The sequence below is a fragment of the Rhagoletis pomonella genome, unplaced genomic scaffold (genome assembly GCF_013731165.1).
Source record: "Rhagoletis pomonella isolate Grant_MI unplaced genomic scaffold, Rhpom_1.0 Rhpom_scaffold_00009, whole genome shotgun sequence".
Taxonomy (NCBI): Eukaryota; Metazoa; Arthropoda; class Insecta; order Diptera; family Tephritidae; genus Rhagoletis; species Rhagoletis pomonella.
This window is the reverse complement of record NW_023458563.1, coordinates 27,947,062-27,971,824: the sequence shown is the minus strand read 5'-3', so window position 1 is coordinate 27,971,824 and position 24,763 is coordinate 27,947,062. Positions and strand designations below refer to the sequence as shown.

At 35.7% G+C, this 24,763-nt stretch overlaps 1 protein-coding gene across 1 annotated transcript in view; it reads right to left on the bottom strand.

Annotated features, from left to right (window-relative positions):
- The window catches only part of LOC118745472 (mediator of RNA polymerase II transcription subunit 15), a 127,013-nt gene that overhangs the window by 35,009 nt on the left and 67,241 nt on the right, over positions 1 to 24,763 (bottom strand). The window contains exon 7 of the mRNA XM_036478920.1: positions 4,409 to 4,851. Coding sequence (XP_036334813.1) covers positions 4,409 to 4,851 — 443 coding nt within the window. The remainder of the gene's footprint in view (positions 1 to 4,408; positions 4,852 to 24,763) is intronic.

Below are 24,763 nucleotides of genomic sequence, written 5' to 3'. Positions count from 1 at the left end.
AATTGTATTACGTATTAGTAATTTTTTGTTTAAAATATTTTTTATAAGAAAAAATTGGTATTTTTTACTTTTAAGTATTTTTCTCAAATTTTATATAGGAAGTATACAAATATGCATATCAGAAGAAAGGGGGTTTAATCGCCTTTATAACGGTAGCAAATTTTAAAAAATTTGCTAGTATCTTTTTTGTTTAAAATATTTTTTTTTTATAAAAAAAAAGGTATTTTTTTCATTTAAATGTGTTTTTTCTAAAAATTTTATATACAAAGTGTACAAATATGCATATCGGAAGAAAGGGGGTTCAGTCGCCTTTACAATGGTATAAACATCAGTTCAAAACTGTTTGCACTATAAGGAACTTAATTTTTCGAAGACCTGAACTTTGACCCCTTATAGCACCTGTAATATAAGTTTGCACAAAAAAAGTTATATAACATTTAAATGAGAGCAAATAGGGGACTACGTCTATATTTTTAGGTTTTTAGTTATTTACATGTAATAATTAAATATAATTTTTTACCAAAGGTCCTATTTCGAACTTCGAAGGCCCATATCTCGATTTCGGAGGCCAACTTCGAAAAAACGGAGAAATTACCGTTTTACCTATGACTCCATCTCTTAAAAAAAAATTGGTTTGGTCCAATACCCAGAAAAAAAGTTGATTTTGCCGTACAGTGTTATCATTGAGATAAATATTTTTAAATCTTAAAGGCTTTTATTATAAGACTTATATTATAAAAGTCTTTTCATAACAATTATGAGCGCGAAAACATTTTTTAAGTCTTAAAAGACGGAACTTGTTCAGGAGGATTTCAGAATTAGTTGGAGCCCAGTTCGGGACTAGTTGGGGTCCAGTTTGGGCTTGATTTGGGACCCGTTCGGGACTATATACAAAATTTTTTCGCACTAATAATTATTATCAAAAGGCTTTTATAATATAAATCTCATAATAAAAGTCTTTGAAGACTTAAAAATATTTACCTATCTCAATGATAATTATTATGACAAAACATTTATAAAATAAATCTCAAAATAAAAGTCTTTGAAGGCTTAAAAATATTTATCGCGCTGATAATTATTACGAAAATATAAGTCTTAAAATAATAGTTATCGATGACTTAAAAAAATTTTTTCACACATTATTATTATCAAAAGACTTTTATAATTCTTACTAAAATTTTGATGACTTTTTTAAAAGTCCACCATGAAATAATAATTATTCTGGGTCTCTGCTTCCTAACCGTAAAATTAATAGCGAACATTTTAAAACAGGAATGATAGAAATCGGGTAAGATTTAAACGGAAGGCACATTGTGCGCCGGTGGATAATCTGTTGAAATAAGACAGACACCCCTCTGCTATAATTCCAATTTTCTTAGTTACGAACTGCTAGCTCCGCTCCACAAAATTTAAAAGTTGTAAGCTGTAATCCAGTGTTGCCGTTGAGAATTTTCAGAAAGTCGCAAAAAATGGGTCATTGACGTAAAAAAGGGTCACCATATTATTTTTGCTTTTCTTGACTAGTAAAAGAATTAATCTGTTGATTTTAAAAAGAAAATAGTTGCACACGCCTTGCACAAAACAGGGTTGCAAACATACACATAAATCTAGTTGCTGCAAGGAGAGAGTTGCATCTCCCTTAAAAGTTTTAAGTGATGCATTTTTTCGTACTTACAGGAGGGAATATTTTTTAGTAGCATGATTCTAGCATGTTGATGATTTTAAAAAGAAAATAGCGGCACACGCTTTGCACAAAACAGGGTTGCAAACATACAAATAAATCTAGTTGCTGCAAGGAGAGAGTTGCATCTCCCTCAAAAGTTTTAAGTGATGCATTTTTTCGTACTTACAGGAGGAAATATTTTTAGTAGCATGATTCTGTTAACATTTCCTAAAAAAATCTCTGAAAAGGGGCAAAAGTCGCACATAATTTTGGAAAATTGTAAAAAAATCAAAACTTTCAAAAAGTCGGGTCAAAGGTTATTGCCGCCTAAAAAGGGTCAAATTGCCCCTTTAGTCGCACAACGGCAACACTGCTGTAATCCATTCGTAACATCCACCATCTTGCAAACCAAAAATTGGAAATTCGAAGTTTTTAATCGGCTCTTTTGACAGAAACAAACATACAAATATTAATGCAAGTGACCAGCGAAATTTAAAATCAGCGTTTATGAGCCATTTATAAAGAATGGTTTTAAATTAATTAGGGAATATGCAAAGTAGATTGTTAGAGATGTTACGGTACTACTCCATTTTCTCTGTATGTTAAAATGTGAGTTGTGTAATTTATTTAACTGATACATATATTAATGTACTTGAACAAAGGTTTAAACGTTTAAAGATGTGTTCCTTCAAAAGCTGAAGAAAGTTATTAACATGGTATTGCCGTTGGCGCTTTTTTCAATACTTAAATTATATTATTTTAGTTAGGAAAATCAAATTGCGTTATATTTCAGGTGTCAGGCGGTCGCAGAGAAAATTTCTTTAGTTTCTTTAGTACGCGATGTCTTAAAAGAAACTTATTTTTTGGTAGTTTTTTTTCTTTTGAAATAAATTGTAGAAATATTTAAGCAAGCTAAGGAAGAACAATTTTACATTTACTGATTGCTTAAATGTAAGCAAAACGGCAACGCTGATCGCAATGGGCTAGCTCTACGCCTAAGTGTAGGGGGATACACTCTATCTATCTATCTATCTACCCCCACTTAACTTAATAGGCAGGCCTGACGAGATGGCGAGGTAGGGTGTCGGGGGAGTCTTCCCCCGGGGGCCCAAGATATTTCCAAAAATGAGGTTGGATGACAAAAAGATTTTGCTAAGTTAATAAATTTGATAAACAAGCTTAAAAAATAATCATTTTTGAGAGGGAGGAACGCCTGATACATATTTAGTACCGGACCCAGATTTTATCTTGGCCACCCTGCTAACAGGTAATTGACGGTGAGTTTGTCTCTAAAGTCGACGCTCGACAACTATGATAACAAAGTTAAATAATGCCACAATAGATATGTACTTAGTTTACGCAGAGGTAAGCCAAGTTTCTCAACATTGCTTTTACCGTTTGTACGACATTCGGGTCTACGTAACTGGAGAATCCAAAATTTATATTTCACCATGCCACTTTTAATGCTGTAACAACAACACTGGCAACAACAACAATAACATTTCTTCAAGTATATGAATCTCTGGAGCAGTCCTACATTTGCTCTGGTAAAACTCATGGAGAATGGTGCTCCACAACGAAAGTTGTGCTCGTTTTCCAAACGATTTACAACAACTGGTATAACATTTGGCCAGGCCTTACGACAGCTAAAATGGGGTGAAAAAATAAATTTTTCAATGAGGACAGAATGGAATAATTTCGAAGTTCAGTCGAACGGTTCGAATTTCATGAGCTCAACTGGACATACAGTTTGGATAACTTAAGAACTGTGCACAAAATGTTTGGTAACTTAAAGTATGTAAAAACATTTTTGCGACTTTAAAAAAATTGCACACAAACTTTTTGTTATTATTTGGCACTGTAACCGCCTAAGGGATTTTTGGCCGATTTCAACAAAGCACGCCAGTCGTTTCTCTTCTGTGCCAACTGAAGCCAATTGAAAATGCAAAGTCCTTCTCCACTTGCTCTCTCCAAGGCAGTGGGGGAGTCCCTCTTCTGCTACCACCAGCGGATTCCGATGACGTGGCCAAGCGTATTTAATTGTCTTGTTAAACACTAGTCCAATTTTGGACATAAATACGTACATATGTTTTTTATAATTTAAAAACTGCACATAACTTTTTGGTAGATGATAAATTGGACGTACATTTTTGGTAACTTAAAAACCGGGCACACATACATTTTTGTCATATGAAAACTGTACTTAGACTTTTGGAAAATTAAAAATTATATACACTAGGATCCAATTCAAAACTTAAAACCAATTTAGAAATTAAAAAAAAGGAGATAAATTATTGGAAATTTAAAAACGTTATTAATTTGGGTCTATATAAATCTGATAGATTTTCATTTTTCTCTCAAGCTTCCATTTAATAAATGATTTTTTATCTTCAAAGCTTGCATATCTATATCTTCAAAATTTTAAAAATCCTTCGAATTTGTTTTTAAATTTTACATATAGTAAATGAACTCCGCTGGTGCAGTATTGCACATTTCGAAAATTTCCTACTGATTTGCGTTTTGTACCCTATATTATGCTATAAATTTCCTTAAAAAACATTTCTGATTTCTAGTCTCATTAATCGAGGGGTGAGAGCTATGTACCGTTATTCAGCTTCATTAATTTTAACTGATTTTTTCTTCTTTTTTTTCTGAAGACATTCCCAAATATGTGTTAGTATACGATTAGTTTATATAGTCTACATACACATGTAATTACATATAGATTGACAAATATATACAAACATGAGATGGTGTTATGTTGTAATCAGTGGTATAGCCGTCATTGTATGATACTGCATCGGGAACGGTACTGCCAGCGAACTGATATTGCGGTGCCGGTTTTGGGGACAATGTTGGTGTCGGTGTGTGATGTGGTGTTAGCTTCACATCCTCGACAAAAGCCGAGCTGGCCGAACCGGTTTCGAGTGCTGCCTCCCAGGGTGTCTTGATCACTTTCAAGCCAGGCTTGACGTATTTTTCTAGCACCTGCTCCTGGTGCAAATTCAATTGAACACGATGCTTTCCGGCATCGGAGTAAGCAGGCAAAATGCTCGGCGATGTAGGCGGTTTCACTTGCTGGTGTTGATGATAATCTGGAAGACCGGATGGGCTTTGAGTGCCTGTGTTAGTTTCATCAACCACCCATTTCTCAGATTTCCTGCGGCGTTTGGCAAAAAGCTCAGCACCTTTCGCAGTTTGGATAAAAGTTTGGTTGGTTGCGTTGCATTTTTGTGCCGCACGGATTTCACACGAGGTTCAGGGCAGCGCAGCGCACATTGCAGCGGTATGCATATAAGCGGGCGCATGAAGCATGAAGCGGCGGCGTTAGGAAGCGTTGACGGATGATTATATTAACGCGATGGTTATTTTTGTATAGAAATTGAAAATGACCTCGATTAATGATTGAAAAAGTAAATAGAATAATTGCATATAAAATAATTTCCGTGCTGCTAAGCCAAATTCATATAAAAAAGAAAAATGTTTTCAAATAAAAATTTCAACGGAAATATAATTTTCTAAACCATTTGGCATCTTTCATTTTTACTGTTCTTTTTATAAGAAGTAGGCTGGCGACATGTGTATTTAATGTATACACACACAAATGTTCAAAAAAACTAGGAAATAAATTTAAATATATCTATTTGTATGTGGATCCGATTAAAGGTTCCTAAACACACATATTTGAATGTTAGAAAGTAAAGTGTTGGCCTTTTTGACAATTAAATTTTTCAAAAACTCGACATAATTTTTTGCACCTTAATAATTGGATATTAAATTTTGGTTATTTAAAAACCATACCAATATTTTTCGTAATCTTAAAATTAGATATATCTACATTTTTTGTCATTTAAAAACTGGATATAAATTAATGAACTTCAAACTAGAGTTGTCGAACTATCGATAGTATCAATAGTTTTTTATTTCTATTACCATCGATATTTTTTTATCCACTATCGATAGTTTTTCCCTGCACGGTCAACAATTTGGGTTTAATTTTCAAACCGCGCTGTGACTACTGCCTTTTTTAAACTTTTATAGTCTACTTTTTAAACCAGTCAATAGTTTTACGCAATTTTTAATATATTCTGGTTTAAATTTTAGCCCAAAAAGTTCGTGGTTTAAAAATCAAACCAATATGTTTTAATTCTAGTTTCTAGGTTTCAAATATAGAAACTTTGGTTTAAAATCTAAACCGAAATAGAATATGTTTGCACAGCGGATTGTGGTGTTGATTCAAACTCAACATATGAAAGCACATTTACATGCGTGGCTGTAGCTGAGTGTGCAAAGATGCTTGATACAATTGGTTGCAACCAAGGCTGTCCGGGTTCAATCCCAACCAGACGGAGCATGAAATTTAAGATTGTTTTTTTTTTTGTTTTTATTCTTAATTATGAAAATGTTTGGGTTTAACATTCAAACCGAATTGTTTAAATTCTAAACCCAACATATGTGCTCTCTTTTTTATAAACTTGGAAGGTTTGTATTTGAAACTGAATTTAGTTTGGCCATATATGTAGTCCAAAAAGTTTAAAATTAAAACCGAAATTTTTAACCGTGTGCTGACCATGTTACGCATTTCCCAGTATACAAAGTATATATGTTAGAAAATTTTGTATGTATTCTAGTTAAAATGCTTGATTAAACAGTTGATTTTGCTAATTTTTATACAAAGATTTGAGTCTAAATTTTTTAAAAATATATGAACATTAAACAAACAAAAGAAAAATTCGTGTGTTCCATATTCAACATACTTGCACAATTGTAGCATTTAAAGTTTTTGTAGCCCACCATACCGTAAATGCAGCCCTGTTTTAAGAACGAGGCGTAAGTAAAACGAAATAAGTAACTACTAGAAAAGTGCTGTTTTTAATTCTCTCGCCTTTTCACTTTATTGCTTTGCAGTATGTGAAAATTCAATTTTTTTTCTTTTGTATAGCTGATTGAGTAAGAATCAAATAAATTTTGTCTAACCTTAAGCCTTGCCTTTTGCTTATACATTTTTTGGCGCCCGAGCAGGGACGTACATACCCTGCAGTAAATCGCGCTAGCTTAGAACTAGCTCTTTAAGAGGCGGTACTGGTTCTCGATCTATTCCAACGCAATACTCTTACCTGTATCTTTTTACATGGCGATGTCCTACGAAGTGGAAATAGCCCCCCTCTGCAGAACTTTGAAATTAGTTTTGAACTGGTTCCATTTAGGACAGTTCTGGGGCAATAAGTCTCTGCGACAAGTTTTTTATTAAAAAAAATTCTGATCATTAGATTTTTTGATATTTTCTCGTTTTTTCTGTTCTTTACTAGTTGCATTTTATACAATTTTTATTCATTCTTTTATTTTATTTATATTAAATTTTATAATTTTCTTTTCAATTTTTAAGCGGCACTCAACAGTTAAAATTTTTTAAATTTGAAAGTGACAACTGCCTCCACCGCGATTTGAACTCGCGACCAACGATGTTAGAGTCGGAGGTCTTCCCGCTGAGCTATTTTCGTATTGTACGAGGAGTGCGAATTTGTGCATTAACGTCTCAACTGAGCGCAACTAGCACACCGAAAGTTTTAACTGTCCCTCTCTGCCTCTGTCATATTATGTTGGTCTCCTTGCCGTGGGGACAGAGCTTAAGTGGTGACGCTTAGGGGTGGGGGCCCTTAGGGGCTTCCATATCAGCATGAACTAAAAGAGAGGCTTCGTATGGGAACCTGTGTAAGACACGAGCTTACACAGTTTCCTTAGTGGAGATTACCGTACCAATATACCCAGGGCGATTCCGCGTTTGCTGGGCTACGGGTGTCACAATCCCGGGTACCCCAGTCAAAGGCTACCAATCCTAAATCGGTTGGAGCCTCAATTGGTAGAAATGTCTACGGCTTTCGAGTTCTTACCAGAGACTTAAACCTGGATCCGCGGGGAACAGATGCCCCTGGAGTGTGTTCGTTGGCTAGATAAGCAAAGCTAGTGAGACGAACCAGGCTGAAAGACAAGCTAGATGCACATGTAAGATTGTACAGCTGGTGAGATTCGCAAGGAAGGAGATGTGGCTCGTCAAGCATTTTGAACGGGTTTAGAAAACCGGAAAAGAGCAATAACTCATGCCCAATAAGGCTAGTAAGACCTGCGAGATTAGCGAGACGAGCAGAATGAATGAGGTAAGTTAAGCGACTCTAACAAGGATTGAAAGTGGATTGTAACCCCAGGCTTGAACACCTGGGGTGAACTGAGATCAGTAAGTCTTGTGAGAGGAGCGGGACAAGCAAAATGATAATGGAGGTTGTTTATGGGTAGCAACATGGTGATGTGGCTCGTCAAGCAACTCAAGCGGGTGTAGAAAACCGGAAAAGGAGTAATACTGCATGCCTTCACACCCCAGGCTGCAGTTTACTCCCCAGTAAGGCTAGTTAGACCTGCGAGATTAACGAGACGAGCAGAATGAATGGAAGTTGTTTATGGTAGCAACATGGTGAAGCTGTTCTTCGGTTAGGGAGACAGTGTTGGAGGTTGATGAAGAACGGCAGAGATTTTAGATAGGTTTCGGCTTTACCAAGGTGGTAAGTGTGTCCGCCCCACACTGCCTTTGGGACTGAAATGCTTGCATTTCAGGGCAATAATTATGGCATAAATTAATCCGTTAAGCCTTTGAGCTTCGTAGAGCTCGGACTGCATTTATTGCTTTAGGTGCCCACGTTAAACCTAAACTACAGATGTCCCTCTCTGCATCCGTTTTGCACTAGTTCAGAGATAGTTCCGAAATATGTAGTGCGGAACAGACTGTCTCTAAATTTTACTACAGGGTACATATGTATGTATGTGGGGCACCTTACTGTTAGTAAAGAGTTAAGTTTTCTAAAGTGGGCCAACCAAAGTTGATTTTTCGATTTTTTTATATACCCTTGGCCCATTTTGAAAGTTAGCATGGTGTACACTATTGGCGCCAAAGATTTTACGCTAGTTTTATTTTTTTGACGAGTTATTTGCAAAAAAATTTTTATGGAGGCTTTTACACATTTTGAAATATTTCAGCAAGCATTTATTCGAATCTTATGATTTTTCGACAGCAATTAGAGAACTTATTGGGTAATAAAATAAAGTAGTCAGTTTGTAGGATTTTCAGTCCTGTTTTATTAAAATTTGTATTTTTTTAATCAATTGAACTTTTTACCATCTTCTCATATACCTATGAAAAAAATCAAAAAGCATTATTTGCGCTAAAAATTCAATTGTACTTTAATAAAAAAAAATAATGTACCTATGATTGACTTAAAGCTTTCTACCAAAACAAATTAACCAAGTTTAAAAAAATATAATACAAATGAACTGAAAAGCAAAAAAAAATTAAAACCTAAGTATCAAATCAATAATTATCAAATTATATATATATTAAATTTTAAATTTTCAAGACGAAAAAAATTAGTTTTAGTAGGGTCGTATGTCCTCTTTCTATGGTTACAAAATCATCGCATTCCAATTTGTATTTTCAGAGAAAAAAATAAATTTCGTACCATTGTAAAAAAAAAAATTAAATGCTCATAAAAAGTATAAATTTAAAAAACTTTCCAATGAAATTTACGGGGTGTATTTCTGTTAGCAAAAATAGTAAAGCGAATTAATTATACTTGCGCGAGTGACCAAAGTTATAAAGAAAAACAACGTATGTTCAATTCATCGATTTAATCAGGACTAAAAAACTAAATTTGAATGCAACGTGGGCTTTACATTTTGATGTTGATGAACGCAAAAGCTCATATGATTATATAACTTACTCATTCGATACAATATAACGTATTCATTATTTTCATGACAAAAATGTTCTCAGTAGGAAATATTTAAACTTAAAATTACAGCTTATTATTTCAACACTCTTTCTCAAAATATTTCTTTAATAATAATAATAGATTGGCGCTTACACATATGTCAGTGTTTGGCCGAGCTTCTCCTCCGACTTGTGGCGTGCGCCTTGATATTGTCACACAAAGGGACCTACGACCGCTTTTAAGGAAAAACCTTTTTTCTATATTTTTTGTGATGTTGCTTTGACCAGGGTTTGAACCCGGGTGATGCGGAGTGGAAGCGCGCACTGCTTACCACTACACCACAGCGGCCGACATTAATATTTAAGACCAAACATTTCTGCAAACTTTACATGTTTTTGTTTTTGCGGGTTTTTAGTAAAAATATCAGACACATTCTCATTAGTGGAAACGTACTCTAATTCTATTTCTTTTTGTTCAACAACTCCACGAATATAATGGTATTTAATCTCTATATGCTTAGTTCTCTTATGAAATACAGGATTCTTCGAAATCTGGATAGCGCTCATGTTGTCGGCTTTCAGTAAAATAGGATCATTGCGATTACAGCCAACTTCCTTAAGTAGGCGTCGAAGATATACAGCCTCTTTTGCTGCCGTACTTAAAGCGATGTATTCAGCCTCAGTGCTGCTAAAAGCGACGACATCTTGCTTTTTGGATTGCCAGGAAAAAGCGCTGCCGGCTAAAAAGAACGAGAAACCGGTGTACGGCTTCCTATCTAAATTGTTGCCGCCCAATCGGCATCCGCGTAGCCTTCTACCGGTTTACCATTTTTGCAGTAACGCAGCTTCAAACTGATGGTCTTTGACAAGTACCTCAGAACAGGCTTTGCACCAACCTCATGTTCGGAGTGGGGATCTTTGTTTCTTTGCGCTAATACACTTACTGCATGCATTTTGTCAGGACGCGATCAACGACTGATAGCTCGTTGCGCCTACTCAGGCACAGTTTTCATTATTACAGCTTACCTGTAAACCCGGATAGGGTTCGAAATTTCAGACTTTGGTATCGATACTGAGTACTCATTCTGGCATCGAGCTCATGGTATCGATACTCTAAAAGTATCAGGGAAAAAGTTTCGATACTACTCAGTATCGGACTCATTAAAATACGTTTTTGGGATACTAAAATTATTTTGTTCTTCAATCGTATATCTAGTTATTTCCTGAAATTAAAACAATAGACATTTAAAATATTTGATTTTTATTTCATTACAGAACTTACTTCCACGTTAGAAGTAATTTAAACTTTAAATGTACACACATATTTACTTTCACGAATTTTAAATTTCATTAAGAATTTTTGGAAACTTTGTGGGTATGCATTTTTGTAGCCTATTCAATTTTGTATAATATTGTTCAAGTTTTAATTAAAAGTCAACGGTAGTAGGCTACACGGAAAGTTGAATAGGTTACAAAACTGTATACCCTAAAAGTTTCTCAAAATTCTGTATTTTCGTGAACTTTAAAGTAAAGTTTTATGGCCTTATTCATTAAAAATAAAAAAGGTTTATAAACTATAAATTAAAACTAAAAACTAAAATAAATGAAAGTGTCATTTTATTTAAGCTCTTTAAGCCTACTTTATTTTTTATCAATAAGGCCATTAAACTTTAACTTATTTGGTTTATGTTATGTAACAGACCACACGAAATTTCAGTTTATTTTAAGTAATGGACAAAATTGAATGATAGTAATCCATATAAGCAAAGAAAATTGGGTTGCTAATGGAAGACAAAATTTAAAAAGTGTGTTTTTTAAAAAGTATTCGATACTACGAGAACTTTGGAAAGTATCGAGTAAAATCACGAAATAAGGTATCGAGTATTAAATTGCTAATTTTTATACCCTCAGTATCGATACTTGCTCAATATCGATAGTATCGTTCGAACCCTAAAACCAGATCGAGGGGTGTGCTTACCGGACGACATGACGTTACACCATATACGCTCAATAATTCGTTGATGTATTTTTTCTGGCAGAATCTACAGAAATCGCACCTGTTTTACCCTCGATTTCTATTTCGAAACCAAGAAAGAATTGCATGGCGCCACCGTCGTGCAGCTCAAACTTCGACGATAATTTGCGTTTAATGCTCGCAATCTCTTTTCGGTTGGGCATGCCAAAATCAAGTCGTCGACATAAACGGCTATGTAGCTATAAGCGTTGTTCGTTTGTTTGACATACAAACATGGTTTGCTTTTGCAAGAGTTGAAGCCCAAATCTTTCAACGCTGCATCAAGTGTACTTTCAAGCGTTTGTTTCGTATCTAATTACTGGCGAAAACGTTTCCCAATAATTTAAACCCAGTTGCTGAGTGCACCCCTTTCCTTTTCCTTCTGGATCACGTTTTATGCGAAAAACCCACTTTGACCCAATCGCTTTTTGGCCCTTAGGCAGATCTACAGCCGACCAAGTGTTAGTTGCCAAAAGCGCTGCATATTCTTCTTGCATAAATTTCTCCCACTCAAAGGAGTATTCGCTGGCTAATGCTTCTTTGACACAGCGTGGCGTTTCTGTATCTTCACCATACTGAAGATAGTGCAACCGCTGAGACTCTTTTCTCGGGCGACCGACTTCTCCGGTGTGGATAATTCTTGGCCTACCACGGCCATGACGTATTTCACCATTAGAATTATGTGAATCGCCTGCTGACTCCGCTTCCCAATGGACGATGACATTTTCCGCTTCATCATCTTCACCTGACTCTGCCCCTTCCGCTTCGTCTTCTGTGCAGCTTTCAAAATCTTCATTTTGATCTTCCACTGCATTGCGATCGTCGACAGTCATAATTATTGTAGCAATGTCATTTTCATCTTTGTTGCCGCTGCCACCTTCGGACACACCAAAACTGTCTTCGTTCTCTATAAACTTTAAATCGCGTCGTACATGCACCCGGCTCGTCTTCCTGTCATACAAGCTATAGGCTTTAGCAACTTCAGAGTATCCGACAAATACATACTCTTTGCCCTTTGCACTAAATTTGCCACGATGCTTTTTATCTAGTGCGAATGCACGCGACCCAAAAACTCTTAAATGTTTTACAGACGGCTTTTTTTTTAATCAAACTTCGTACGGAGTAGAATCTTTAAGCAACTTTGTAGGGGTGCGATTACGTAGATACACAGTGGTGTGGACAGCTTCACCCCACAATTCTTCTTCTATGCCTGCGTGCACCAACAAACTCCTTGCCATTTCCACAATTATGCGGTTAACTCTTTCTGCCACTCCATTTTGTTGGGGAGTATATGGCACAGTTAACTGCCTTTTAACTCCGCATTCACTTAAAAATTCACTAAATTTGTTGCTGGTGTATTCCGTACCATTGTCACTGTGCAGCTTTCTAATTCTTTTATGCGTTTGACATTCGACCATATTCTTAAATGTCTTAAGTTTTTCAAACTCCACCAACTGAACTGAACTTACGTTGATCGGACCGCAAACGTCGGTATGCACAAGGTCTAGTATTTGACTTGAGTCAATTTCACACTTTTTAGGGAAATGCACTGCACATATTTTTGTCTTGTTGCATGTATCACAATTTGTCTTTATTTTCACCCGCTTTGTATCCATGCCACGCACCAAACCGTTGTCTGCAATTTGCTTTAAGCTTTCAAAGTTTATATTACCATATCGGTTGTGCCACATTATATTCTTCATAAAATTGTTCGAATTTTGCACTTGCGCGTTGAAAATAAACAAATGATTTTAATCCGCGCGAGCTTTTCACTTCAACAACGTAGTTTTTGAATACCACTGTATGTTTATACTGCATTGCTTTGCTTACTGAATAAAAGTTCATTTTGAGTGAAGGCACAAGCAAAACAACGCGTAATTTTATTTCACATTCCTTTGTTTCTATTTTGATCGTACCAACACCATGCGAAAGAGTAACAAGCTAACCTAATATTCGCGGCTTGCGTTTTGGTACGCATGCCGTCGAATTTGTTTTTTTGCGTCACCCGAAATCTCAGTATATCCAGTAAAAAACTGTGGTGAAGTCCTTTATGGGGATAAAGTTTCCAGAGATGAAATTTTAGGTAGCACACAATTTCTTACACGCATGGTTGCTTTTCAGCACTCATGAAAGAAACTTAAGAAATATTTTAAAAAAAAGTTCATATAGTACATTAATTTTTGAAAGAAATACCATATAATGTATGTACTCTGGTTAATAATATCAAAAAATGTATTAGAACCACCGGTTAATGTTATATTTGATACAAATTAATATAAAATTACATCCCTGGTCCTTGTTCTTTCTGTATCGCATCGTGGTGAATTCACATATCTCAGAAATTTGACAACAAAACAAAACAAAGCGAGTATTTTATTTGCTAATTTTTGCGATTTCTATTGTTTAATGTAAATTTATGTCTTTTTAGGATATGTCGAGCCAACAAAGAAGGCGCAGTTGGAAAATTGAGTAATTAGTAATGAAGTAGCAGGCATATTTGGAAAATTATGCCGATAAGCAGGATGGAATTTGGGAAAGTAAGTGCATGGTTGCAGCATATCAATGTATAAAAAGTATTTAATTAAATTGTTTATAGAAATGTTATAAATCGAGTGGCTCATTTACGATGTGTTCCAAACATTTGGCGAACTTTTTTTCGCCTTTTCAACGTGCTAAGTAACAAGTTAAGAGGACTGCCATCACGGCCGGTAAGAAACCGCAAGCAAAGGGCAGACAACCTTCCAGGAAGCTGCCTCCTGTCCCCGAGTCGAAGCTGCAGTTCAGCAAGAGCAGGTCAGCAAATTGCTACCCTGATCAAACGTAAACTAAAGCGCTCTGCTGTGATTGCACTCCGTAAACGTGAAAACTTGGTGCATGCTGAGAAATATCAAACAAGAAAACTCCGTGATGGACGCCGTGAGATGAAGGAGCGCTGTGTGGCAAAGAAATGCGGCCAATTCGACGGGCCTGAAAAATCCAAATTGGCTTTTGTGATCCGCATCCGCGGTATCAACAAAGTTGCACAAAAAGAGCGTAGTTTTACAGTTCTGTCTTCGCCACATTAAAACGGTGTGTTCAACAAATTGAGCAAGGCAACCATTAATATGCTACGTATGCCGAAGCCTATATGGGGTTATCCAAATCTTAAATCAGTTCGTGAATTGATGTACAAACGTGGAATGGTCAAGCGTGTCCCAATCTCTGCTTTGTGATCGAACGCAAATTTCGCGAAACGCACGAAATTCAGTGCGTTGATTCACTTCACTTCAAGAAAGCCCCCAACTTCCTGTTGCTATTCAAGCTCAACACATCAACCCGAGGCTGGCGCAAGAAGGCTAATCACTACGTTGAGGTTGGTGATTTCGGTAGCCGTGAGGATAAGATCAACAAATTGCTGCACAAGATGGCTTAAAGAAATTGTTGTTTTGTATTTAAGGCGACAATATAATTTGGCACATCTTCAAAAGACGCCGAAGCAAAAAAAAAAAAAAGGAAATTAAAAAATTCCTGAAGTTGCCTTTTCACGGGTCGATTTCTGTCGACAGGAAAATTTACTTAAGATATCGACCAGCCAAAACGCTTACATAAAGGCAGCTTAAATAACGTTCAAATTAATCATCCTCTTTGAGATGGGAAATACCAATAACCATTTCATAATTTCGAAAATTATTCCATTTATATTTGTTCTTGCATTTTCCACACCACTTGTGAGGTATGCTTTTACGCGCGGAACCGATTTTTTTTTAATGTGCTCGGTTGCCCAGGAGGCCTATTTTCACCTTTACAACTCAACTTAAACAGAATTAAAACTAAAGTATGCAATATATAAAGAAAATTAAAAGTTGTCTTACATCTAGTAAACTTAAAAAATTGCACATTAAATTCATTTTTCATTATAAAATAAAATTAAATATTACAATTCGGTTGAAGTGTATACATATGTACATATTTACAAAATGTGGTCTGTTTGCACCCACAGTAAGTTCCCATGAAGCCTAGCCTAAATTCAGAACTGAAAAAAACGAGCAAATGGGGTCGGAAACTACTAGCCCTAAAAGCATAATGTGAAAAATGTTTTATGAGCTGCGAAATTGTATTGCAATAATAAAAATAACAGTACATAAATTGGAAAAATGGCTTTTGTTTTGCTTTATAATTTTTGGGAATATTGGTTCAGATGGAATTTTTTTATTTGTTTAGTTTTTCAGCTCGATAATGATGCACCCAGGGTTGCATTTACTGTCTGTGAAAATATTTCATGAAGCGTTCCAAAATAAGCTCCGAGCAACTAAAAGTTGGTTAAGCTTAAATGAAATAGTTTTTTATTAAATATTTATTCCTGGTATTTAGTAAAAATCATTCATCTCAATACTAATATATGAAATGAAAGTAACTAAAAATCTACGAATACATTTCATGAATATTTTGTCATGGGGCCATTATTAAATACGGACATTACTTTGTCGGGCGTTGGTGCTGACGTATATAGAATTAATGAGTTAGAGAGAGATAAATATACAAGCTCAAGCGCTAATTTAGGTATACTTGTATACCTGTTACTCGTCTGGCATATACTCCAACTGCGAAAATAATGACAATTATAATCTATTTAGATGCATATTTTAGGTAAATTTTATATCGTCGCCTGGATAAAAGATTGTCACAAGTTACTTTCGGTAACTCACAATTGAAGTTTGGAATGCAATTTCTCAGGAACTAGACTACAGATTTTCTCCAAAGTGTCGGAGAATGCTATGTACTAGTTCATGAAATTCTTAAATTGTTTTATTTTTTTAGTTTAGTGTCAACCATTTATGAGTTTAATAAATTTTTGTCGAATACGATATTTGTAAAAAAATTTGCAGTCAGTTTCAATGATATACTCCAAAATGTGATAACAATTTTTATAAATTAACGATATTTTTTACTAATCAGCCTAATCGTGAGTTTCGCCCGAACCAAATTTCGCCAAAAGTTTTTTCATCCACCTGTAGTGAATACACGCAAACGAAAAGTAAAAAGTGACCCGGTTCTAGAAAATGAAACTCATGATAAAGCTGAATATGTCGGAAACTAAAGAAGAACAGATAACTCTATTTGAAAGATTTTGATTAGTTTAGTACGACAGCAATACTAACGCAATTTGTACCAAATAACCGAAAACATTTTAGTCAATTACTCGGAAACTAAAGAAGATATCCAAAAACCACAAGTTGTCAAAATGACGCTTCCGGCAATTTTCCATCCAAGCGACGATATTTGAATGTTACTCGCATATTTTCGAGCCTGTATGTAAATTTTCGGGAGAAAGGTTAAAAAGTATATTCATCTTCTGAAAAGATATTTTCGCAGATTCACAATTTATTTAAAATAAATCTATCAGCCCTATCTCCAATTCCATGTGAATAAATCTCTCCAGTGCTTAAATAATTTTCACCACAATAAATAGCTGCACAACACCCTAATTGCCGAAAAAGCGTTGCTTGCAACACTAGTCCTTTATGGGGACCAAACTTGGTGAAAAAAATAGCTAAGTTTGTTTACTGTATATACTGAGCCCGAAATTGACTTGCATGCGTTTGCATTTGATTTCATTGAGCGAAACGTCAAATCAAAATGTCACGCAGAACAAAAATTGGAAATTGAGTTAGCTTCATGCGCACGCCGTTCAATTTCGGTTGATCTCATACAAGTTGCATGTGCATGAGAAATTTTTGACAATAAGTTGGCGGTGTGCGTGAATATTAGGTTAGGGTCTAATTATGCATACTTCGCATAACTTCGCACAACCATTTGTACCAGAGCACTAAAAGTGTAACTTAAGAAAATGTGAAGCAACACTCAACAGATCGCTAAGTTTTTAAAAGTTCTGCTAATTTCTGGGTAATGGAATAGATACAAAATACATACAAAGTACATACGAAATTACAGTTTGAAGTTTATGCGAAGTTGTGCGAAGTTATGCGAAGTATGCATAATCAGACTATTAGCCTGTAAACTTGTCTGCTGCCAACATAATATTTTCTTGTTTTTCGACGAACGAAACGAACATGTTCTTGTCACAGCACATATGTGTTGTCGCACCACTGTCGACACACCAATTATGTTTAATCTTTTCAACTCCCACTGTCGCATCATACACAACATACGAAAGCTCGTTACCTTTTGTACTCTGTTTAACTTGATAATTTTTTTGTTTCACTTTTCTTTTTCACTGCGCAACCGTATGCCCACGCATACCACAGCCAAAACATTTTCCTTTGAACTCATTTGACTTTGTGTTTGCTTTTGCATTGGCATTTGCTTTGCCACTATAATGCGCTGTTTCCTTTACACGCGCATAAACCGCTTGCGCTGAGGCCTCTTGATTCACTTGTTGCTCCCTTCTTGCACGCTTTTCTAAAAGCTTTACTTTCAAAGCATTGAATGTCGGCAATTCGTCACGAGCCTCGATAGCAACCACGAAGTTTTCATACTTTGCAGCAAGGCAAATTTATACAAGGTGGTGTTGATGGCGAATTTAGATTTTCACCGCGGTACTTATTAATGCCAAAATGATGTGTTTGTTGTAATATGCATTCGCCTGGTTTACAACAAACACATCATTTTGACATTAATAGGCGAAAATCTAAATTCCCCATCAACACCACCTTGTATAAATTCGCCTTGCTTTGCAGGCAAACTGGACAGAAGCATTATCTTCTCTTTGAGCTACTCGTTCAACTCGATGTTCACTTCGGCTAATTTATCTATTACTTCGACAAACCGTCGCCTCTGTAAAAGATTGTCGTATGTTGATTTCGGCAGGTTGTGGGAAATCGCGAATTAAGTTTGGAATGCAATTTCTCAAAAACGCGAAAATAGATATCCTCCAAAGTCTCTGAAAATGTTACTAGTTCACAAAATTCTTATATTATTTAATTTTTAATGTTTAATGTTAATTAGCTTTGAGTTTATGAAGGATTTTCTTTAGTAAAATTTTGTCGTAAGCGTCATTTGTCCGCAATTTGGCAGCCACTTTGTATGAAATACGACAAAATGTGATCAAAATTTCTACTAAATTAACGACACTTTTTACTCAATATCTCGGAAACTAAAGGAGATATCCAAAATGGAGAACGTCATTTTAAAGATATTGATTACTTTTATATAGCTGCATCACTAACTAAATTTTTACTAAATTATAGAAAAAATTGTAGTCAATATCTCGGAAACTAAAGGAGATATCTGAAAACTGATGACACCAATCGAAAGACCTTATTTCAGAATATATAACTGCATCTAGAACTAAAAATCATCAAAATTGCGCTTACAACAATCTTTTACCCAGGCGACGAAATGAAGTTAGAAAACTCGACATACTTTGGCTTGCAGACATACTGCAATTAAGCAACTTCTTATACAGTGAAACTTTTTGCAATGGCCCATTTGGCATATGAACATCTCGAAGTCTTTTTCACGCTTCTGCCGACGTTTTCCACGCTTTTATATTGCTGAGTTGCGTTGGTTTGACACACAAAATTATATTTGCCAACGCCTTTTGATCATCTTGATCCCACTTTTGCGCATTTTCAGCACTGCGCTTCACATCTTCATTCACGATGTGCCATTGCTACGCATTTGCATACACCACACATCGTAATTGTTCTCACCCAATTTCTGTATTTGATAATTCGAGTTCAATTTGTTTTTTTTTTTTAATTTCTTTTTTTTACTTCTTTCAATAACTTCACACGCGATCTGGGCCCATGACCCTTGTTAGCAATTTCAAATGAGTAGAACTTCATTTGAGCCAAAAATCACTTCGAAATTCGATCGTCGGTAAATTTGTGACCGACTTGATATGGCCTTACCCAATATATATAGAATGGTGCTTACACATATGTTAGTGTTTGGCCGAGCTTCTCCTCCGATTTGTGGCGTGCGTCTTGATGTTGTTATACAAAGGGTAGGGACCTACAGTTTTACGCCGATTCCGAAGGGCGCACACAGGTCAGATTCACTAAACTAGCGGAACAAAATGTAAAAATCAAAGCCATGCGAATTGCGTAAAAATGTTATGGCTTACTTCTTGATACAATAGATAATTGTAACTCATTTTTTGTTTTTGATCTCTTTCACTAATAAAAGAATATTAAGCTTATAAGTTGGCTAGTCGATGCAAGTCAGTTAGCTGTAGCAGAAAAACGTTTTTTTTGTGAGATTTCAATTAGCTATTAAAGGTGTAACGATGCGTCTATTGCAAACATTTTTTTTTCTCTGAATAGAAGTTATAACTGGTAATTAAAAAATTATTTTATATATTTTATTTCAATAGTTATATAGGAAAAACTAAATATTTCCGCTGAGTTCCGACTCGGAATTCATAAAATCGAATCCTGTGAAGTGTTGGATTCTAGGTAAAAAAATACTCTTTTTGCGCGCTTTTGCGACACGCATACAATTATTTTCACTTTTCAGAATGGTTTCTCCAATATCGCGGCACCAACCCAAATAAGCTGCTAGTAATAAGCTTCGAGCGAATTCAAACATTTTTTTTTAAATGTGCCCGCCTTATTGGAGGCCCATTTTGAATTTTAAAAATTCGTGGTCAGATTCATAATTATCGACCAAAAACCCCACAGTAACAAATTTGGAGCCAGGTCTATCAATTTCGAAAAATTTGTCCGCCATATTGGATCCCCCATATTGGATTTTTGAGACCTGACTGAAGATTTGTTGTCAGTGGTTTCATAAACTAGTGTATACGGAGTGGTGTACAAATCCATCAACGCGAACCTGTTCAAACAGTTTTGTCCCGCTAGATTCTCTATTCAGACCACTGTGCGGCGATTGTATTTTTATGAGAAGCTGCCATGGCATAAATACGCTCGGAGGTTTGCCATTGCCAGCCGAGCGGCGGCCGCTGTTAAGAAAAAAACTTTTTTATATACAGGGTGACCTAGACCACCCGTCCACCCTCCCTAAACTCGAGGGTAGAGTTTTTTATTGAAAAGCCCAAAAATTCGGATTCTGTGCACGAATATACGCAACTTTTGTTTGATTATTTTCTCTCGGAAGTGCCTTTTTCAATCTATAAATGATCTTCGAACTTTAACTCGCCCTGTAGTCACGGTTGCCAACCGTCCCGTTTTCGGCGGGACTGGCCCGGATTTTAGAGCTATGTCCCGGTCCCGGTGCAACACATGCCGGGACGTAAAATGTCCCGGTTTTTGGCAAGAAAAAGTTTTAGACATCTCGTTGTAAAAAAACTAGAACTTTTAAAATATGTACATTAGGGTGATCAAATTGTTTGGACGAAAGTTTTTCGACGAATCGCATGGTATTTTCAGTTTCTCCAGACAATTGTAATAGAAAATGTAGAAGAAACTATAAGTCGGAAATGAGTCCCTAGCCTGCGCATTTTTAAAAGAAAAATTTACTTGTTCTCAAATTTTTATTTTTTCGTTAATGCCGGTGTTACAAAGTGTTCACCTTTTGTTACAACTATGTAATGGATACAAAATGCCTATATTTTAGGTTATACGATTTTTAGTTGGTTTACCATATTTACCGTCCAAAATCCATGTAAAAATTATAAACTCACCACATATTGACAAGTTTTAACAATATATTTTTTATCATTTAATATTAATTATTTTTTTTTTGTAAAGATATGGATTACTATTTAAAAAATCGTATAAATCTAAGTTTCAAAGTTAGTGCAATATTAAAAAAATAACAAACTTTTGGAAAAATGTAAACCTTTTTAGAAGATTTTGAGTATACAGTTTCGTGGTACATTTAATCTTATTAAAATAAAGTGCAATTAGCTAAAATTTAATGTCGATTTTTATCATTTTTCTGTTGAAAAAAAGTCATTTTTGTATGGAAGAGGCACGGTCAGCAAAAAAAATTGGCAAAAATCTGTTCCTGTTTTTTCTACTCGTTTATGAATAACCTTTAGTTGCGTGGTCATTATTTATAAGGATGCTGTGGTTTCAAAACAGTTACAGTCGCTGTTTGAATAATAGAATTTTTTCATTTGAATGCAGTAAATCTGTTTTTTTTTTCTGCTCTTCCCAGTTCTTTTAAAGCGCCCAAAGTGATCAAAAGCACATTATGGGGTAGGAAGTGAATGTGCTGTTATAGTGAGCACTCCGGCTTCTGGAAATAACATCGCTTTAGTAAGCAACTAGAAGGCGTAAAAATTTCCTTTGGCTCAGTCACAGAACAATAGGGCTATTCGCGATCCGGTGCAAATGGCCTAGCATCATTGCATTGCAAATTTGTATTGCAAATTATTTGCAATACACAAACAAAATACACGCATTTGCATTTGTCATGGCTTGGCAAATTTGCAATACCGAAAATCCATAGCATAAAAATGCTATGCATTGCATTCATAAACAAAACCAAAGCTGATGCACAAAAATTGTTTTGCAAAAGCTTTACCATGACAGTTTAATAAAGGTCGCTCACAATCCATGGCATATTTCTGCAATTGCATAAATTTGTCAGCTCTTATGCACCGAATCGCGAATAGCCCTAATAAGATATTTGATCAAATAACTAGTTTGTGCAAACGACCATGTAAGAAATATTATTGTCCGCAAAACGGCGCCCCTTAGCGTTTTTTGGCTTATTCGTGTAGTAGGAATTCGTCGGTTAACGATCTTAAATACATATATGAATGGAGCATTCATTAAGGTGTCTGTAAAGCTTTGGTTTCCTCGAAAAGCGGTGCCGTAATATTACGACCGTATCATACCGACCGCCATTCTTAACGCTAACAGCGGTACCGCTTTTATGTAAAGCTAAATGGACGTAACGTAACTTTGCGCTTTTATGTTGTATAGGCATTCATTGCTTTTCACAAAGTTGATTAGGACTTCATCCTCTTCGGCCATCCATGCACTTTCCACTTTATTATTCAAACTTCATAGAAATGTATATTTAATGCTTTCATTTTGGTCAAAAGAATTGTAAACAAATTTTCTAATACAACGCTACAAATATGACGTTGCCAAAAAACATTGATAAATAGTTATACACCGTCACTGTTGCCATCAGAAATATTACGGTGCCGTCAAATTACATTACGGTGTGTACTGCCATCATCTTAGTTGACATCTTGCAATATTTACATGGCAACGTTTTTGGTAACGTAAAGTTGCGACCGCTTTTTTATGTTACCGCTTTCGAGGAAACCAAAGCTTAAGGAAGCATTTTTTATGAAAAAAACCTCTAACAAACTTTTGTCGCATAGCTTAACGACAGATTTTTTTTTCATCGTTAACCTAGCAACAATTATCGAAAATAAAATTTCGTACTTTGAGATAGAAATCGTAAGATAACTTTTATAGAATAGCAAAATCGTAAAACTCATCGCAAGTATGCGATATCAATCAGAAAATTGTCGATAACGGGTTACAGCATAGCACCAGTGGACTCCTGTTGAAAAGTGTTTTTTTCATTTCCAAATAAAAACATTTTCGTTCGTTTTAGAAGTCCAGTAGCTCGTTTCTGTAACTCTTCTCTACCGATTATTTCTCTACTGATAGAGAATATACGTCATTCTCTACCACTCATTAGCAGTGGAGAACAGGGCGGCGAATTCATATCTCAATTCGCCTTGGTAGAGAATTGTTACAGAAACGAGCTACAGGACGGGTGGAAATTCGAAGGTCATTTAGGGGTTAAAAACGGCGCTTCTGAGAAAAAGTTTCAAACTAGAGTTACGTATTTTTATCCTTAGAATCCGAATCTGTACTAAAAACATGCATATCTAATTTAAAAAAAGGACTTCCGTTCAGTTTAACCCATTCCGGTCGAAACCGAAAGTCGGTAATACCACCAAAAGATAGATATTCCCTCCATTTTAGAGGAGGTGGACGGGTATTATAATTTTGTTCACATAACGGTAGTTTGTAACAGCGAAAACGAATCGAGATAGATATAGACAAATGTACGTGGATGATCCCAAAAGTACCCGGCCTAACTTAGAGATGGCGGTAGTTGTTTTAAAAATATCACTGTGTTAAAAAGTACACAATCTGTAAAGCATATGTTTCAAGTTTGAAGACGCCACGTTGTTTAGTATATGCTATAGGCAGCCGTCAATAGTGAACGTTTTCAGTGAATTTGTGAAAAGGGAGAAAATTGGTCATCGTTTTGTGATACAATACTTTTATTTGAAAGGCCTCAGCCCATCCAATATAAAAGCTGAAATATATTAAACTTTGGGCGGGTCTGCTCCTTTGTTTACAACAGTAAAATATTGGGTAGCAGAGTTTAAACGAGGCCGTACGAGCTGCCAAGACGAGCATCGTAGTGGTCGACCAAATGAGGTGAAGCGGTAATGGATGATCGTCGACTGAAAGTGCGCAAACTAGCAGATAGTAGATAGTAGGCATTTCAAAAAGTACGGTACATCGTATACTATCTGAAGATTTGGAAATGAGAAAGCTGTATCCAAGATGGGTGCCACATTTGCTCACACTCGACCAAACACAGTGTCGTGAAGAGATTTCAATTGAGTGTTTAGCGAATTGATGTTTGAATTGCTACCTCATGCACCCTATTCGCCAGATTTAGCCCCTCGAACTATTTTCTGTTCCGCAACTTCAAAAAATGGCTCCGTGGTCAAAGATTTTCTAACGATGAAGAAATGATGTCGGCAGTTAATGGCTATTTTGAGGAGCCAGACAGTTCTTATTATAAAAAGGGTATCGAACTTATAGAGCATCGCTGGAAAAAGTGTATAGAGCTGAAAGAAGATTATGTTGAACAAGTAAGAAAGTCTAAGTTCGGACGGAGCCGAACATTAAATACCCGGCGCAAGTATTAAATATATGTTTTTTCACCCTTCCGAAACCTTCCGCTAGATGGCCGAGGTGTATCAATTTTGAATAAATTAGCGTCCTTCAATTTCGAAATATTGAAGTTTCAAGCATTTCCTAAATTTACCGTTATATGAGAATCGGCCGTTATTTTAGTCCGACTTCAATAATTTTCAACGCTTTGCTTACACGTGGCAAGTACAATAACCATACCGAGTTTGGTACAAATTGATAGAACGGTTACCGATATACTTATATGTGATCATAAGTGGGCGGTGCCACGCCCATTTTCCAAAATTTTACCATAAACGTATTTCTTGGTAAAGAATTGTTGCAAGCATCAATTTTGAATACATTAGCTTCAATATTTAATGATTTATCGAAGATTTTTTATTTCTCTAAATTACCGTTATATGGGATGTGGGCGTGGTTATTGTCCGATTTTAAAAAGTTTCGGCGGTTTTTTATGCTGTACCAAGGCCAACAACTGTGCCAAGTTTGGAAGAAAT